This window comes from Panthera uncia, chromosome F2, assembly GCF_023721935.1.
Source record: "Panthera uncia isolate 11264 chromosome F2, Puncia_PCG_1.0, whole genome shotgun sequence".
Taxonomy (NCBI): Eukaryota; Metazoa; Chordata; class Mammalia; order Carnivora; family Felidae; genus Panthera; species Panthera uncia.
Window position 1 is genome coordinate 21,863,975 of NC_064812.1, and position 19,991 is coordinate 21,883,965.

Genomic DNA, 19,991 nt, shown 5'->3' on the forward strand with positions numbered 1-19,991 from the left:
CAGCATTTGTGGGGACAGCCTCTCTGGCTCTGAGAAGAGCTGGGAGCATAGAGCTGGCGGGGTGTGTGGCTGGGAATAGCACAGCCAAAAAAGACCATCTGGACCAGAGCAATCAGGGCTCCCAAGAAACCTGTGGGGCCTCTGACTAAACCAAATTATTTGGCTTCTAATCAACTTAACATTAAAATTCTCCAAGCCCTCCTGTCTAAGATGCTAATTTCTCATAAAGAGGCGTGTGATGTATAGGAGCCCGTATCAATCAGCCTGCTGCTTTTTTCTTCTGCCCCATCTCACTTTTGTCAGCTGGATTGATCCACTGGAAAACAGAGACTTTTCCCTTATAATAAATCAAATCCCTAATTTGAATAAACACCACTGCCAAACCCTCACTTTAAGAGGTCTAAACACATTTGGGAGTTTATGGCTTTGCCACTCTAATAATACTTCTTCTGGAATAGATGACAGATTCCCTTTCTTGTTAGGAAAATGGTCAGGCTTTTTTCCAGGCCAATAGTGCCTTCTAGAACCATGCAGTCCTTGACCTCCAACCTTTCCAAAAATTGTTGGAAGGTCAAGGGTGTCCTTAATTCCAACATAACACCAGTACAGAAGCTGTCTCCTCCAACATATTAATTCTAAGTCATAAAATGCATCCTGCATTTGCTTTCTTTACTTTATCATCTGCTTAAGCCAAGTAAATGGCATTCCAAGAAGGCTAACTGTGTCCACACTCCCCAATAAGCTAAGCAAGACCTTCCTATTAAAACCTTGTCTTATAAATTTGACTTACAGTGCTGGGGGAAAATTCAGATCAGAATCTCTGCCTCATTTTCCATAAATTACTTTAAGTTTCTCAGATATAATGTCAGGCGTATAAGAGCTGCTCAGTCAATGTTTGCTGAACAGAGAACAATTGTTACTACCAAAAGAATTATTTTGCAGCTTAAATGGATATGTATTTGCAACCTCATGGTTAAGTGGTCTTACAGGAAGACCTCAATAAGCAATTCTCCACAATTCAGAGAAGCAAATAGTCAGTGTGTATATGACTGTGTGTGTTTTAGATGTGTTGAACACTGAGGGGAGAAGGGGCAGCTATACTCCCATGAAAAGAGGTAAATCTACAAAATACAATTTCTACAAGGTAATACCATGCAGAATTCATGGCAGTTGGTAATAATAATAATAATAATAATAATAAAAACAACTGCTGATTATATGATAGTTTACAGTCTACAAGTGCTTTTTCCTATGATTTCCCATTTGATCTCCACAACAAGTGCAGGGGTAAAAAGGGTCAAGAAGATGCTTATCCTCATTTTACTTGTAGTTACACAGCTCCAGAGTTATCTATGAATGACTTATAATGATAGAATTGGCTCTGTCAACACCTTTCTTGTTATTTTTGCCACCCCTTATTCTCATCTGCTACCTGCACCCCACTTCCTTAGAGGCTCAAGCAGGGATTCATGACCCACTCCTATATTTTAATGTAGGATATATAATGTAATATAATATAATATGGTATAATTATTATAATAATTATTTGTTCAACAAGCAATCCTGTGATTACTTGGATGTCAGGCACAAGAGTGGGTTCTAGGGGAGGACAAAAAGCTAAACAAGATAAAGATCACTGCTTTTGAGGGACTCGAAGCCTAACTGGGAAAATCAGATTTGTAAAGAAATATTTTTTGTGGAATATAATAAACGCCTACAAAGTGTTGAATAAGTAAAGAAGGTGGAGGAGCTGTCTTCTGAGGGTGGAAGTCAGAGAAGCTTCAGAAAGATGTGATCTTTGGCGAGGGCTGAGAGGATGAATAGGAGTTTTTATTTTCTTCTAGTTTTATGGTGATATAACTGACATATAATATTGTATAAATTTAAGGTATAACATAATGAACTGATAGATGTATATATTGTGAAATGATTGTCACAGTAAGTTTAGTTAATATCCATTACTCTGACAAAATTGTTTTTCTTATGGTGAGAACTTTTAAGATCTGTCTTAGCAGCTTTCAAATATACAATACAGTATTGTTAACTATAGTCACCATGCTGTACATTACATCCCTGAAATGTATTTATCTTAGAACTTGAAGTTTGCGGAATACGAGATTTTGAGGAGGAGGAGGAGAGAAGAGAGGGTATTTTAGGTATGGGAAGTGAGTCAGAGTGCAGAGTCATGAACAAGTATGGCCTACTTGGGAACAGATTTGAGACGCTCAGTGAGCCACAAGTATAGGATGCTTGGGAAGAGTGATAGTGGATGAAACTGGAAAATGAAATCATGTCAGATGAGAAGTCTAGGTTTTAATCCTGTGTGTAATGTATATTGTCAGAACTTAATTTTTAAAAAGGCACAAGATTTGTAAATAAGTGTTGTACCTATGTACTTGGTTAATAAATTTTAAAATTCCTTCTCTGGAGGGAGGCCAAGATTGTCCCAGATCAGGTGTGGATAGGATATGGGTCTTAAAGTCCATGGTAAGGATCAACTGGGTACCATAGCTTTTCCCTGGTGTCTGTATGAAGGAAAAGGGACAGCTTCTGCAGACCCAGAGGAGGAAGCCAGGGCATCATAGCCAAAAAGGAAAGATAGCCAAGTACGGGTTTATTTATAATTATCTTGTTTAAATGGTGGGGACTCCAAACAAGAGACGCATCTCAGGAGCATGGAGATGTGATTGACTACTTATGTCACCCCCCACCTCCACCTGGTGATTCTCCTGACACTGATCATGGGTTATATTTCCCCGAGAGTGGTGCTTTACTGTGTGTGTGTGTGTCAGTCTGAGTATGTGTTAAAAACAAAGACTTTCTTTATAAGGGGTTTTAGGGTACTTGGTCAATCTTTGATCAATTTATTTGAAAATGTGTTTTGCCAAAACAATACAAACCTACCCAACTGCAGCCTGCCAAGCTTCTGCAGTTTCCCCTTCTATCCAGTGGAGAGATTCGCGTTTACTAAAATTTCAGTTCCTTGCCATGGCCTTCAGAGACCTTACCCATTCCAGCCCCACTTGTCCCTCTTCCCCCAGCCTTGCTCACAAGGCTCAGGCACAGTGACTGCCTTTCTTTTCCTCAAGCCTGTCAAGCTCTTACTACCTCAGGCCTTTGCTCAAGCTGGCCTCCCTTTTCCTCTGCTCCTTTGCAAGACTGGCTCCTTCTGGACATTCAGGCTCATCCCATATGTCATCTAACGTAAAGGACCTATGTAACCATGCTGTATAGATAACTGCTTCCCTCTATGCCATCTCACTCATTACTGTATCATCTGATTTGGTTTTCTTCTTACCACTGCTAACTTTACACAGAGTGAAGATCAATCTTATTTAAGTAAAAAAAAAAAAAAAGAGTTTATTTGAGAATAACAGAGGAATTGTAATTCAGGGAAAGCAAACTATGGTGAAACATAGGCGAGTCTGAAGAGAAAGGGGAAGGTCACCTTTTATTAGGTTTTAGGAGAAACTTGGGGAGGGTTATTCTGAACAAAAGTTGATTGGAGAACAATAGTTTGAGGTTGTGCAGCTGCTCATTGGCCGCAGGTGGTCAGTAGTGTGTTGTTGCTGGGGCAGGGAGGGATCTTCCTGCCTTTTTGTAAAGGCAGGAGATGAATGCCTATGTGAGAAGTGCCCTCCCTTGTTGAAATATTTTTCATCTTCCTCCTTCCTGTTGGTGATGCAGGCTGCAGTGAGGACCACGTGTGTGTGCGATCTCCCACTTCAGGGTTTTCTGACTCCTTTTTAAATGAAGTTTTCTTTATCTATTTTCACACCATTTATTGTTATGTGAAAATTTCTCATTAAAGTCTTCATTGATTGGTCTGTTGTCCATATTCCCCACTAGAGAGTGAGTGTCACGGTTCTCTCGGATCCCATGCCTACCACACAGCCTAGCGCGTACTCAGCAACCACTAAACAAACAGTCATTAAATAAACAAATGAATGAAAAAGCAAAGACAATTTTAGGGTGACTTAAATTCTGCCCTACATCAGCATTAGTGTTTCAAATACCTAATATCTATTTGACATCAGTAATCATGGAGGGAAATGCCATCTCGTCTTCCTTGCATCACATTATTTCAATGTCCCCTGCTCAGGTTGTATGTAACTTAGAAAGCAGTTTTCCTTTGTTATCCCCAACCTATTAGCCTTCTCTCTTACCCCACACCCCATCCTTCACCCCATATTTCCGTGCTCTCCATCTATTCTTCCAAATGTTGTCAGATCCCACAAGTTTGCACTGTAACTGCCTCACTCTTTTTGTTTGGAAACTCCTTCTTCCCTTCTATTTTTCCACTTCCTATTTATTTCTACCAATTCCTTAAAATAATAGTTTACTCAACAGAACTAATCTAATTTTTAAAGGTCATCTGATATGGGCCAGAGATTTTTTTCTGGCATATTTTGATCATATGATACTTTAAGTGAGTGCATTAATCTTTCATTTTTTTATTTTATTTTATTTTATTTTATTTTATTTTATGAGAGCACGAGTGGGGGAGAGGGGCAGGGGGGGAGAGAGAGAGAGAGAGAGAGAGAGAGAGAGAGAGAGAATCCCAAGCAGTCTCCACGCTTAACATGGAGCCCAGCTCAGAGCTTGATCCCAAGATTCTGGGATCATGACCTGAGCCAAAATCAAGAGTGAGATGCTCAACACTAAGCCACCCAGGTGTCCACATTAATTTTTCTAAAATAAAGAACCCATACCTTCTATGACACTGCATCAGGGTTCTTATTTACAAGTTCATTTTAAAATTTTTTTAATGTTTATTTATTTTTGAGACAGACAGAGAGACAGAGCACAAGTGGGGGAGAGGCAGAGAGAGAGGCAGACACAGAATCCAAAGCAGGCCCCAGGCTCTGAGTTGTCAGCACAGACCCCAACGTGGGGCTCAAACTCATGAACTGTGAGATCATGACCTGAGCCGAAGTTGGACATTTAACTGACTGAGCCACCCAGGCGCCCCAACAAGTTTATCTTTAAAGCAGGCTTCTAGTTCACAGAAAGAGGAAATTTTTTATGTTCTCAGTCCATACTATGTGCAGGCCACAATGAGGATGTCACATTAGTTATCTAATGATCACAACAACCTTGTGGTATAGGTGTCGGTATCCCCATTTTATTGTGAGAAATATTACTTCATGATGTAGTCAAAACAGCTAGAAAAATGTACTGGATTAGAACCAGGAGTGAATGAATCCAAGGCTAGAATTTAAGTGCACATATTTAGTGTTTAAAAGAAAACATATGAAAGAATTAAGTGTTTTGCCATCTTAATTAATAACCATTAAAGTCTGCTGGACAAGGGTATGTTACTCTGAATAAGGTAATTCACTGAAGACTTTTCTGTGTTAGGCCATATGCTAGGTGTTATTATTCATCATAAATATGATTAACAGGGAGGGGAACAAATATAAACACCACAGACACGATACAGAGAGTCAAAGGCAAAAGCACAAGCAGGTATCTAGTTGGAAGTATAGCACTGAAGATGGAGATTGGCATTGGGTAGACTGTCAGGGAAAGCTTTCCGGACAAGGAACCATCTAAGTAGGTTCCCCCCCCCAAAAAAGTAAACTTTATATTTTAGTTCAAAAAACTAAAACTTATTGAGAACTTACTCCAAGTAGTGCAATGTGCTAAGTACTTTAATCCTCACAACTCATTTAATTGTCATGACTAACAAAATAAAGTGGGTATTATTAAGCCATTTATCAGTGATGAAATGAAGGCTTAGGTAGGTCGAATAGCTTTCTCGTGGTCAGACAGCCATTGTGTCGATCAGGGTCCAATGAGACCACATTAGTTATTCTCTATTATTTTATGGTTCATATAAATATATTAACTAGGTATTGAAGAACTGGAAGGCAAAAAGAGAACACTAAAATATAAAACACAGAACCCCATAAGCAGCTGACACTTTTAGGACTTGGGAAACTAATAGAGCTCAGACCTAGAGAAGGAAACCCCCAAGAAACTAGAACTCTGTGCCTTGAGATGGAGGCACTGAGCAGTTGATGCTGGTGTCTTAGCCTGGGGTGGCCATGGTGCAGCTGGGGTCTAGACCCCTGAGGAAGGAATATAGCAAGCTGCTGCTTTGCTCTGAGTTTCTGTGATGAGGCTGGTTCTGTGAGTGGTGGATAAAATGTAAACTGGAAATACCGCTGCAACCAGAATGAACTGCCACAGCCAGGCTAAAGAAGCATTGCTGGTTGACACTGATCAGGAGAAAATCAGGCAGGAAGCTAACAAGAAGAAAGTCTCCTTTTCTTCCCTGCAGGCTTCTGGTCCCCCTCCAGGGCCTCTGAACAGGAAGCAGCCCACAAAGCAGAAGTGTAGTTAACGCCATCCCTACCCCAGCATCGTGAAGCCAAGTGTAGACAGCTGGGAGCTGAGAGACAAAGGCTTAGCACTGTCATTCTCTCATCATTGCCCTTCCACTGTTCCCTGTCCTTGGTGACTATTTCACTCTTCCTCCTCTTGCCTTAAATCCCCAATACCTCCTCCTCCATTGTCACACTCTATTAATGACCTTTCTTCCTCCTTCACTTAGAAAACTGAAGCAACCAGAAGAACATGCCAGGCTGCCTCCACCACATCTGCCCACCAACCCGCAGAGCTCTGTTCTTGTACAATCTCGGGTTTGTAGGTAAATTAGCCAGTGCCCCCCTAGAGCCAGTCCCAACACTTGCACCACAGAATCCTTCCTCTCCTGCTTATCCACGTATACCACTCTAGCAATTGTCTCCTCTCTCTGAGTGAGTGACCGTTAGTACAAATAATCCACGTGCTTCCCTATACTTCCCAGATTCCTTTCAGTTGGGTTGGGATGAATTCTGGCCAGTGGACTCAAGGCAGAAATGAGATGTGTCAGTTTAAAGGCACTGCAAGTGACAAGTTTAAGATGTGGTTAAAAACAAGCATATCTCTCCTCTCTCTCCCCCTTTACCACAAAGACTAAATGTTCCACATGGCACCATTATAAGATGGCCTTCATGGCCATCCTGTATAGCCTCCTGTATAACCATGTGGAGCCAGAAAACCACTACTTTTGTAACTGTAGCCCAGATTTATTTCCTGAAATGCAGACTCATATAAGCACTGCCTATTTGACATCTTCACTTTTTTGTTTATATAATTTTTTAATGTTTACTTTTGAGAGAGACAGAGCATGAACAGGGGAGGGGTAGAGAGAGAGGGAGAAAGAGAATCTGAAGCAGGCTCCAGGCTCTGCCCTGCCAGCATGGACCCGACGTGGGGCTCAAATTCACAAGCTATAAGATCATGACTGGAACTGAAGTCAGACAATTAACTGACTGAACCACCCAGGGGCTCCATTCACTTTTTTGTTTAATAAATTGTATAATTCAAGATTCCCAGTCCTACCCCACCTCACCCTGTCAGCTTTCCCCATTCTCTTTTTCTTTTTTTTCCAGCTTTATTGAGGTATAATTGACAAATAACGATTGTATATATTTAAGATGTGCACATTGATTTTTTGACTATGTGAAAACATTACTACAATCAAGCCAATTAACATTTACATCACTTTAGTAGTTACCATGTATGTGTGTACGTGTGATGAGAACACTTCAGATCTGCTCTCTTAGCAAATTACAGATAAATAATATAGTATTATTAACTATAGTCACCATGCTGTACATCAGATCCAGAACTTATTCATCCTGTGTTAATGGGAACTTTGTACCCTTTGACCATCTCCCCATTCCCCACTCCTCAGCCCCTGGTAACCACCATTCTACTCTCTGCTTTTATGAATTAAACTTTTTTAGATCTCACATATAAGTGGCACCATGTAGTAGTTGTCCTTCTGTGTCCGGCTTATTTCATTAGCATAATGTCCTCAAGGTTCATCCCCGCTGTTGCAAAAGGAAGGATTTCCCTTTATTAAGGCTGAATAATATTCCAGTGTGTGTGTGTGTGTGTGTGTGTGTGTGTGTGTGCGTGCGCACACGCGAGTATGTGCACATGTGCACACCATATTTTATTTATCCATTTATCTGTCAGCAGACAACATAGGTTGTTCCCATATCTTGGCTATTGATAGTGATGCAAAGAACATGGGAGTGCATATATCCCTTGAAGATACTGATTTCATTTCCTTTGGATATATACCCAGAAGTGGGATTGGGTTCCTGGATCATAGGGTTATTCTATTTTAACTTTTGAGGATCTTCCATGCTACTTTCCATAATGGCTGCACCAGTTTCATGCCCACCAACAGTGTACAAGGGTTCTCTTTCCTCTACATCCTCACCAACATTTGTTATCTTTTGTCTTTTTGGATAGTCATTCAAAAAGGTGTGAGGTGATGTCTCATGTGGTTTTGATTTCATGTCCCTGGTGATTAGTGAAGTTGAGCACCTTTTCAAATACCTGTTGGCTATTTGCATGTCTTCTTTTAAGAAATACCTATTCAGACCCTTTGCTCATTTTTCAATCATGTTATTTGATTTTTGCTATTGAGTTGTTTGAGTTCCATATATATTTTAGATATTAACCCTTTATCAGATTTATGGTTTGCAAATATTTTCTTTTATTCCATGTGTTGTCTCTTCATTATGCTGATTGTTTCCTTTGCTGTGCAGGAGCTTTTTAGTTTGATGTAATCCCACTTGTCTATTTTGCTATTGTTGCCTGTGATTTGGGGGTAATATCTAAAAAATCATTGCCCAGGCCAAGGTCAAGAAACTCTTCCCCTAGGTTTCTTCAAATAGTTTTAGTGTTCCAAGTGTTACCCTTAAGTCTTTAATCCATTATGAGTTGATTTTTGTACACTGTGTGAGACAGGGGTCCAGTTTCATTCTTCTGCATGTGGATATCCAGTTTTCCCAAAACAATTTGTTGAAAAGACTGTCCTTTCCCAATTATGTGTTCTTGGCACCCACGTCAAAGATCATTTGGTTATAAATGCATGGCTTTATGTTTATGATCTCTCTTCCATTGGTCTATATGTCTGCTGTTATGCCAATACCATACTGTTTTGATTACTGTAGCTTTGTGATATATTTTGATATCAGGGAGTGTGATGCCTATAGCTCTGTTCTTCTTGCTCGAGATAGCTTTGGCTTTTTAGGATCTTTTATGGTTCCATATGAATTTAGTATTTTTTTTTCTGTTTCTGTGAAAAATGTCATTAGAATTTTGGTAGAGGTTGCATTGAATCTGTAGATCGCCTTAGGTAGCATAAACATTTTAACAATATCGCAATCTCTGAACAGATGGTATCTTACCATTTGTGTGTGTCTTCTTCAATTTCTTTCATCAATGCCATATTGTCTTCAGCATGCACATTATTTCCCTTCTTGTTAATTTTTTTCCTATTTAATCTTACCTGTTCCAGTACTAACATTCCAAGCTCATCTAACCCTCAAGTCATTGCCCAATATTTGCTATTATACAATGAGACACACTGATATCTCAGTAACTGGAGAAAGAAGTGAAGTGAAATACTTCAAGTTCTGGAACAATCAGTAAGATTTCATCAGGAAATGTGACTAATTTCATGACTTGACTGCACCTGAGAAATACCTTTATGAAATATATTTTCCAGGGGAGAAGCCATGCAGGTGCGTTTACTTCTCAGAGTTGATGTGTAGCCTTTGAGTATAAATTTTTTTAGGACCTTCAGCATTTAGTAATGCAGTCATTTCTTAACTCGTGATAGAAATGGAAGTCTTCTAGAGTAACATAAACATATCTAAAGCAATATTGTACTCTCTGACCTTGTGTCTGACATGTAGTTGATCAATAAATACTAGTAAAATGAGTTGGAAAATAAATTGTATGAGTTAAAAATTAATAAAATGAAGTCTCAGGGTAGGAGATTAGTCATATTCTTCAAACTCTGTATATTGAAGTGTCTCTACTATTGTGCAAATGTTTGTACTTAAGTAAAACATTCTCCATCATTGGGGTATAAATGGTAAATTCCAGAGTGTTTAAAAGCTATGAAAATAATAATTATAATAGAGGAGGAGAAAACAGAGGGGAAGAAGAAAGGAGGAAGGGAAAGAAAAGAAGGAGTAGAAGGAGGGGAAGGAGGAAGAGGAGGAGAAGAGGAGAAGGAGATGTCTTCATCAACTGCGTTTGATCATACTGCCTCCCTCAGAATTTTCCCTTTAGTCAACATTAAAGATGACCTAATCTAAGATCTTAAAAAATCTTCTTTATGTCTTTATATTTATAAAGGATTAGAGATTGAATAGAAAGAGAATCTGCTTCTTGTTTATGAATTCAGAGCTCATGGAGCCGAGGAAATCTGAACTGTCCTTTCCCCATCCAAATTCATACAAGGTGCTGAACTCTATGAGAAAGTGGAAACTAGAAAAATCTGTCTAGGCCATTAATTATTCATAGAAAGTATTTCTCTAAAGAAATATCAACATAGGGTACTCATATTTTTTGACTATAGCCTTCTTTCATGTCAAAGACAAATGTGGAGTGGAGAATGGGACAGTAACAGAAATTACTGTTCATCATTTTCCTGTACATGCCAGATAAAATCCACTCTCATCTCTGAAAAAATAAAAGAGAGGATGGAAAAGAAACAGGGCATTAGCTTCTTAAGTGCCTACAGATTCCCATTTGAAGAATGCTGTTCAACTTTGAACAAGATCCCAAAGTCACATCTGATCCTGATTCTTTTGTACAAGCTAACTCACCGTGGTTTATAATCTCTTCAGTACGGCTGGTGCCCTTTCTTCTTCTGTAATACCCCCAAAACCTTCTAAACTCTACGATCTAGGAAAATAACACTTGAAGGGACCATTGGACTGTGTACAACAACCACATGGTTTCAATGGCTTCAAATAGGATAATTATGTTTTTAGCAAATGGGTATCCCTTTGAAGAAAGGAAATATAGGGCAATTATACTGAAACATTGTCTCCTAGGGCTTGATTGACATACCTGAAAGGAGTGCAATTCAGCTCAACATCTCTCATCGCTTCCTGGCCTTTATGGGTGAAGAAGCACAAGTATGTTTGTTTTTTACAACTGTCAAGGGCTACTACTGTCTCTGACCGCCATCTTTTTCCCCACTGGAGTTTCATACCAATGACCAAGATGATTTCAACAGTGCCCACGATTCTTAGATCATCTTCCATCTCCCTTAGACCAATCTGTTTCCTCAATGGGTTCTATCCTCCAATAAAAGATTGAGAGTGGAAGAATATATTCTCATTACAGCCTTGACTGGTGTTATGAGAAATATTTTATGCCATGATTTTAGTGACAAAAAGATGATGACTTAACCAAACTCTCTCATTTTCCTGATTTTGTTTTAAACAACATACATTAACATTTTAAAATAGAATTCAAACAGGTGCCCAATAACAGAATGACAAACGTTAAGTGTGAAATCTGAAAGTTAAGAAACTGAGCTACATATGGTCACCTTTTCTTTTTTTTTTTAAATATCCGCCTGTGCTGGACTGTTAAGTGGTTTTATCACTGTCACATCAAGCAGGACTTGTAAAACTTGGGATGTGGGTATTCAAAGACATTTGCTTGGTGCCTTTAATGATTTCTCTAATTAGTCATTTAAACAGATTGCCCTGTGATCCAAAACAGGGAATTCGGGGAGATGAGCTGAGAAAATCATTTCCTGAAGGTACTTTAAACCTAATGGCAGAAAATGAGGCTTGTCTCTGTGTAGGATTCTCTGGCTCATAGTTCACGGGGTGGAGCTATAGCTAGAGAGCCGTGTTCTCCAAGAATCTATAAAATGCACGTGCCAGGTGTTTTTTGGGGACACCTGAGTGCTAAAGGTCTTTGTTGGCTCTGCCAAACTTAACAGGTAAGGAAATGGTGCCTACATGCTAATGACAATTTAGAAACCAAAAGGAGGAAACACACATGGCTAGAGCCAAGTTGTGGCTGGGAGAGAAAAAGAAACCAAGGAAGGGATACATCTCAGGAGCAGGGGAAGAGGGCTGGGAGATCTGTGACTCTGCCTTCTTGAACTGGACAGCTGTATTTTATTAATAAATGTACTTTGAGTGACTAATTAGGCGTTTACTTTAAAGATAAAAGTAGAAGTTTTCAGAGTGTGTCAGAAAGGGACTTATTTTAATGACTCCATGCCTCCCTCACTAGGCAATGTTCTCAGTAGACACCTTTATCTCAGCAAGCATCAATTGCTCCATGAGAGAAAGGGCTGTTCAATTCTCACCAATAATTCTGCCACTCTCTTGTGGGAGTTGTGTTGAAGATTCAAAGCCTTTTAAAAGCCAGGATGATATAAATCTGTGTTCATGCACACATTCATATGCACTCCCTTTGTAAATAAGAATAAATAGAAGTTAGTATTTACTGAGTGTTAGCCACATGCTATGCACAAGTCCAATGTCTTTAAGTGTCCTAACTTATTAAATTCTCACACATCTGAATAGCGAGCTTTTGCCGATCAGCAAACAGAGGGACAGAGCATTTAAGTAACCAGCTTGAAGCCACAGAGCTAATAATGGGAAGAGCTAGGATTCAAATTCAGGCAATCTAACTACAAACACGATGTTCAAAGTGCAAACATTCTCTCCTTCGTGTCCTTCGACATTCCCATTTCCCATCTGTAACCAAACATATGGAACACATCAATTTCTTTTATGGGCCCTAACATCACCATAGAGTCCTAGATAAATCTTGACTGGATGTTGGATGACAGAGAAGCATATTAAAGATGTGGAGGATGGCGGTGAAGCTGGCCTGAAGAATAAAGCGTCTTGCTTTGAATGACTTGAAAGATGTTTTGACAGGCAGAGAGAATGCAATGGCATAAAGTAAAGAATTCCACTACACTATTCCAGTAATGTCAGTGGCCTAGAGTTCATGATCCTGAACTGCAGGGAAGAGACAAAGGGGGAAGCAGACTTTCAAAACTGACACATGGCACATAAAGTCCCTTGGTGTCATCTGCCCTTTCATCTGCAAATCCTTAAAATCCCCATTGCAGATTGTCTTGCACTTTATCCCCAAAACATCTACCATCCAGAGTTTTCAATCTAGCCAACAAAAGAAGTAGAATTTCAGGGAGACAGAAGAAATGGCTAGGAGCCATGGGGCAATTCCTTTGGTTGACATACAAATCCCCCTACCTTATGATTACCTGGCATTCAGTGTGTTTCTGACATAAAAGATAAATGAGATTTTGAAAAGAAAGCAGAGTGAACAATTACACCAGAATTTGTGTGTTTGCCAAGTCTTAAGGGCTCTGTCCTACACAAAATATGGAAAAGCAAAACCATTCAATGGTCTTTGAGACAGGAGATATGATTTGGCATGAACTATCCCTCGAATTTGGAGAGCCAGCTGAGGCAGGAGACATTAGGAACCTTAGTGGCTCTAATTCTGGTTGCCTAAATGTGCTCACTGAGGTGGGGGACAAGTCTATTTGTCTCCACTGAGCAGGGCGAGCTGTCAGCAGAATGCTAAGTAGCTATTTCAGCAGTGCTGATTGATTTGCAGAGATAGCACAGATGTGACCTCCTCAGTCAAAGTCAATGTTTTCTTGGCCCCCAAATTTCCAGAAAAATACAAATGTAAATGAAAAATAATGACAAGACCCACGAACGGCCCCAGAGTCATTGTCTCGACAATTATTTAATGCCTGTTAGGTTTCCAGCACCCTGCTAGATGCTGACAGTGACATAAAAATCATCAGAGACATAACTCTTATTCTCTACAATATTAATAATGGTAAAGTGGTAAAAAGTATATAGTTTTAAAATCAGAGTTGAAAGTTTCCTTTGCCACATATATTCTGCTTTTCAAATTAAAAACTAACAGGTAACCCTGAGTATGCCTTCCATACAGTCTTCCCTTTGTCTAGAATGCCCTTTTCTTCATCTGTCTACAGAAACTCCAGATCTATTCAAAGTCCAACATGACTGTCACCTCAATGACATGAAGCCTCAACAGCCATGCCCACACGGCAATGCCCATCACTTTTTCTGTGCCCCATCCATGTGTTTGCAATTCAAGATATTATTGTAGGTATCCTGGTTATGTGTCTGAATTCCCATACTCAGTGACCTCTTTTGATTGAAGTTCTTCTAGACCCTGGCTGTTCTTTAAAACATCTCTGGGGGGCACCTGGGTGGCGCAGTCGGTTAAGCGTCCGACTTCAGCCAGGTCACGATCTCGCGGTCCGTGAGTTCGAGCCCCGCGTCAGGCTCTGGGCTGATGGCTCGGAGCCTGGAGCCTGTTTCCGATTCTGTGTCTCCCTCTCTCTCTGCCCCTCCCCCGTTCATGCTCTGTCTCTCTCTGTCCCAAAAATAAATAAAAAATGTTGAAAAAAAAAAAAATTAAAACATCTCTGGGTATGTTAAAAAAAAAAAAAAGTACAGAAGTTTAAGTTCCAAATCAGATCCATTGATTCAGGATTTCCAGGATGTGGGCCTGCACATCTTTATTTTATTTTACTCTCTACAAGTGATGTTGAGTTACAATCAGGGCTAGAAGCATGGTATTATACAATCAATGACTCAGAATGAGAGAATTTTGCCTTGCCAGCCGGACTTGTCATTCTCTCCTGCTTCATGTCCTCAATGTTTTTTTAACTCACCCCTCACTTATTGCCCTCCAGCCACAATGGCCATCTTCATTTCCTCCCAGACACCAAGTACTTTCTTCATGGTATCCATTCATGCTCTTGCTTCATCTAGAATGTTCTTACAATTCGTTTGGCTACCACCTACTGTTCAGGTCTCAACTTGGGTGCTGTTTCTTCAGAGAGGCTCCCCATCGACCTCCACCAACCTAAATCAGCCTCTCTCCTTTCATCATTTGCCACTATTTGTAGTACATTCTTGGTGTTTATTGGTGGAATGCCTGTCTTCCCAACAAAAGGGGAGGAGCTCCATGAACACAAAGGCCATACTGACATAGTTCACCAATGCTTAGCTCATAACCTGTATTGAAAGATTATCTATTGTTTTAAAGTTTATTTATTTATTTTTGAGAGAGAGAGAAGGAGGAGCAGAAAGAAAGGGAGAGAGAATCCCAAGCAGGCTCCAGTATGTCAGCTCAGAGCCCGACCCAGGGCTCCATCTCATGAACCGTAAGATCATGATCTGAACCAAGATCAAGAGTCAGATGTTTAACTGACTGAGCCACCCAGGTGCTCTGAAAAATTGTTTTTGAATGAATGAATAATGATATCGGTTAAATTACTTAACTTCTGTGAGCCTATGTCCTTGTCTATATAACGATGGTATTAATTGCAACTTTCCAAAGTTGTCACTCAAATGAAATGAGGTGACACATCTGAAAAGCCTAGTACAATACCTGGACAATACTTGGTATTCCATAAATATTATTTAAGACCTGGGAGTTCTTAATTATTTGACTAAATTATTTTCCATATGATCTGGAATAAGAACTCTGATGCTCTGTGCCTCCTTGTTTTGTTATTAGGTCACACCAAGTGAAAACACTCAAAAAGCAGCAATTTCATAATTTTTCATTTGTCCAGAGCTTTTACACAGAGAAGCAAAATACCATTCAATAGTTTTAGACATGTTAAAACATAATTTGTGAGAAGGAAAGAGGACATTTCTACCCCATTTAGGGAATGGTGATGCTGATAGGGAGTAAAAAGAAACTGCTCCAAATCCTATTATAAACTGGCCAGAGAGTCAAGTTCTAGTGGGGTGTTAAGCTTCCAGCATCTCTTTTAACTTAAGCTCTTCCTAGTTTGCTTTTTTCTCCCATTTGAGGAGAATTTTGTGACTTTTCCTGGGCACTGATTCCTAATAAGACTTTCCCAAGTTCAATTTTACCCACTCATCCTCAGGATACATCACTGAAGGGAGATGAACTTTTTATTGCCTATGGTTACAAACAGCTGTTACTTCAGCCCCAGTCAGGAATAGTCCATACACACATTCCTGTGATTGAACACAGCTACTGATGAGTTGAGAATCCAATTGATTAATGAATCTATATGCATCTTCATTCATGGTGGATGGAGCTAAATAAAGAAGAATAAAATGTGCACTGTACTGTATCATGAATTTCTCAAACTTCTTCCTTTGGTTCTTTATTCCTTATATTCTAGAAACTGCAGAGCAGTGTGTAGTAGGCCGTTGAACTCTGGAAGTTGACATTGTGACTGAACTAGTCCCGGGGTTCTTCACAGAAAAAACTGTCAGGGTCCTGGTCAGCTGGAGATTCCATCTGAATGGTGAGTGAGTGCACAGTAAAGCTATTGTTGAGGACTTTTACAATATCTCTTCGAACAACCTGGCTGTCCCGGCTGGCTGCTGTTGAGAAAGAACCACAGTGAGAGGGGCACTGATTGTACACACATGGGTGACGGCTAAACTTCCAGCCTCAAGCACTTTGTCTTTAACCTGGTGGGGAGGGCCATAGGCGGAGCACTCAGGGGAAGCGCTCTGGCTCTGATAATCAGCTATATCTACACAGACAAGACAGGGGGAAATTCTAGTGCAGCAAAGTACCCATCACTATGGAAACTCTTCCTGCCCACAGTTCTCTGTTGGGTCTGGCCCTCCTAGAACCTGACCATGGAAGGGGAGATAAGGCCTGAAAAAAGCCAAGACAAAGCTCTGATTTTTTATACAGCCCTTCCCACCAGTCCCCAGAGATCTTTGCGTTGAAGCTCTTGTATCTAATCAGCATTTATACCAAGACTAGTGATAGGAACAGGGAAGCATTTAGAGCTCCCTACAGACTCTTCTTTGAGCAGGAACCTCACTGCCATCTTCTCTCTTGTCCCAAAAGATATCAGGAAGCTGTAAGATTCCCTCCATAGTAACCTGATTGTTTACTAGATTCTTACATCTGCAGTGAAATATTGGTGTAGTAGATGCTATAAATTACCTGTAGCCACATCTGAGCCTCTCAGCAAAGCCGAGGATATCGGAGAAAGCATAGTCCTCAAATGCCTGTCGCCAGTGATCCTGTACCTTGCCTCTAAGTAACTTCTTGAATTATTTTTTTAGCAGCCTAACATATCATTTGGCCTGAGCTGTCTCCTGAAGCAGTGAGAGGCTTCCCCTCCCCCACTGCCTATCTCCCCAGCTCTAGGACACATGGTGCACAAATCACATTCTAGTTGAGAAAGCACTTTTTTAGAATAAACCCCAAATCCTAAGAATTATCTCACATGGTTACAGAATTTCTAACCATCCAGTGAGGGAATCACCATTAATTCCTACTAGCACATCTTTTAACCTGTTAGAATCTTAAGTATGGGACCTAGGTCTCCTTCATTTTTTTAATCTTCTGTAATAGGCAGAGCATCTCAGACACAGGAAATAATTCAATGAAGTTTATTGTTGAGCTCATCCCATTATTTAATTCATCGGGCACCAAGTCAAACAGGTGAGATCTAATTTTCCGAGTTGAAGACCTTGAACTTTGGGTGGCATTTTAGCCATTCATTCTACCCACTACCCTCTGCAGTCTGCCTCAAGGGATGTCCTCAGTATCACTGTTGCCATGATAACATTGACAAGGGCTTTTTTCAAAGGGCTTTGGTAATAGGAAACACTCCACGGTTGTTTTGACAGGCAACAGACACGAAGGGCAGCTGTACAGAAAGGAGGGAAATTATTGAGTTTACAGGGCAAGGACTGAATTTTAGCAGGGTGTTTACAAAACTCACTGACCTGCAGCAACATGAGCCGAGAGAATCACTTGGTTCATTGCTAGAGACCAGATGTGCAAGCTGTGCACAGACACCACTCCATCCACTGCTAAGATGAGCTCTTTCACATCATCGTAGTTCAGGTTCTTTGGCACACCTGACAAGGGGAAAGGGAGGGAGGCTCTTTGTTATTTAACTAAATACAGCTCATTAACATGGCTAAGTGGGGCTGCAAAATTTTCCCCAGGATTATCAACTTGTCTTCCGCTTTTCTGGTTTCTTACTTCAGATGTTTACAAATTAAATTCACCTGACTCTTTCAAAGGGTTCAACATGAAAGACTTTATTATGCAATAACCAACAATAGTAATCATTCTTGGTTTTCAGGGTGTGTTATTAAACCAACTGAGCTTTTTCCAGTTATCTTTGCATACGCTCTAAAAAGCAAAATGAGGGAACGTGGGATTTGGAATCAAATAATTCCCGGTTAGCACTCTGACCACAACTACCATGAATTTACCCAAATCATGGAACTTCTCTGATCCTCAGCACATCTGTAGTAAAAGAGGGGTGATAAGAGCAATATGTACACTAAATTCTTTGAGGAGAAAATGGGAAAATATCTGTTCTTTGTATACTGCAATGCTACATAATAGTAGTTATCTGACAGGTCATTAACTAAACTGAGTTAATAGATGATCCTAACATTGTAATACCATCTATTTATAGAATTCTTATTTATTTAGGTACATTAGTCAGGGTTTACTGTCTTGGTCATATAAGATCAGAGTTTGACACCATCTTTGCTTCTAAAGGAATAGTATGGGGCACACAGGGAGGGAGGGACCCTGGCAGCCAATCAGCTATTCTTTTGGACTAAAGGAACTGGGGTTTCTCTAGCTTGAAGAAGTGAAGGCTAAGGGAAGAAGGATCACTTTCTTCAAACATTACAAGGACTGTCATTTGGAAGATGAGAGGATATGGAAGTGTTAAGGGTCCTAGCCTTGCCTAGAGAGAGGGCAAGTTAATGGGTGGTTAGGATTGGAAAACACATCAGTTTAACATAAGTTGTTTTTTTTTTTAATCAACTCAACCAGCATAAAGATGATAAAGCTATTTTTTTTAAATCAACTCAACCAGAATGACAATGATAAGGCTATTTGATGCAATAACTAAATCCCTGCCAACTAACCCAAAGAGGATGAAAAGATTATTAAGGATGACCACCTTTTAGCTTCTACTTCAATCGTATAGACACAATACAAACACCTGGTGATATATATATATATATATATATATATATATATATATATACACACACACACACACACACACACACATATATATATACATACATATATATATTCATTCCAGTCCCCCTAAAGAAAATTTCTATGGATGAGCTCTGAAATCGACACACTTTCGATATAGTTGATATGGCTCTCCAACTTGAATGTACATTAGTATCATCAGAGGAGATTTTAGAAATCCTGATCACCAGATTACACCCAAGACCAAATAATGAGACCCTCTGGGGATAAGATGAAGCATCAGTATTTTTATAGCTCATTCGGTGATTCTAACATACAACCAAGGTTGAGAACCATTGCACTAACATTAAGAGCCACTGGGCAGCTGTGCCTTGCAGTAGTTCTCAAGCTTGGCTGCATGTTAAAAAACACAAAACCGGTCCCTACCCCAGTCGATTAAATTGGAATCTCTGGGTATGGGGGGCCTAGGCACAAGTATTTTTAAAAAGCTTCCCAAATGATTATAATGAGCAGCTAGTCAAGAATAACTTTAAATTTTTGTTAATGTTTATTAATTTTTGAGAGACAGAGTGCAAGCAGGAGAGGAGCAGAGAGGAGACACAGAATCCGAAGCAGGCTCCAGGCTCTGAACTGTTAGCACAGAGCCTGAAGCGGGGCTTGAACTCACAAGCCATGAAAGCATGACCTGAGCTGAAGTCGGACAGTTAACCCACTGAGCCACCCAGGTGCCCCAAGAATAACTTTAAAGGACTAAAGGAATAGGGAATCCTTAACCCTCTTTTTTCAGGATTTAAGAACCTTGCTCATGGAGACTTCCTCCTTGAGGCTAATATTAAAATTCTGTACAGTTTGAGTTTAGTTTAATCCCACTTCATATTGTTTCATGGGGTAACAAAGAGCTGGTCAACATGTTCTTTTACTCTGTGAACTCAGGCATTAGAAACAAATTGAAAGAGTTCTCAGAGTAGCCATAGAATGGATTCGTGGGTGGCATTGTTATATTGTAACATCGTTATATTATAATGATAATAACACACCTTTATTGAGAAACTGCCATATGTCAAGGTTTGTGCTAAGTACTG

General features: G+C 39.9%; 1 protein-coding gene across 2 annotated transcripts in view; it reads right to left on the bottom strand.

The window, feature by feature from the left end:
• Positions 1 to 15,601: 15,601 nt before the first annotated feature.
• SLC30A8 (solute carrier family 30 member 8) overlaps positions 15,602 to 19,991 on the bottom strand; it is a 43,427-nt gene continuing 39,037 nt past the window's right edge. For both annotated transcript variants that reach the window (XM_049632987.1, XM_049632985.1), the window contains 2 exons: positions 17,661 to 17,795; positions 15,602 to 16,289 (listed from right to left, as the gene is read on the bottom strand). In XM_049632987.1, coding sequence (XP_049488944.1) covers positions 16,144 to 16,289; positions 17,661 to 17,795 — 281 coding nt within the window. In that variant the 3' untranslated portion in view covers positions 15,602 to 16,143. The remainder of the gene's footprint in view (positions 16,290 to 17,660; positions 17,796 to 19,991) is intronic.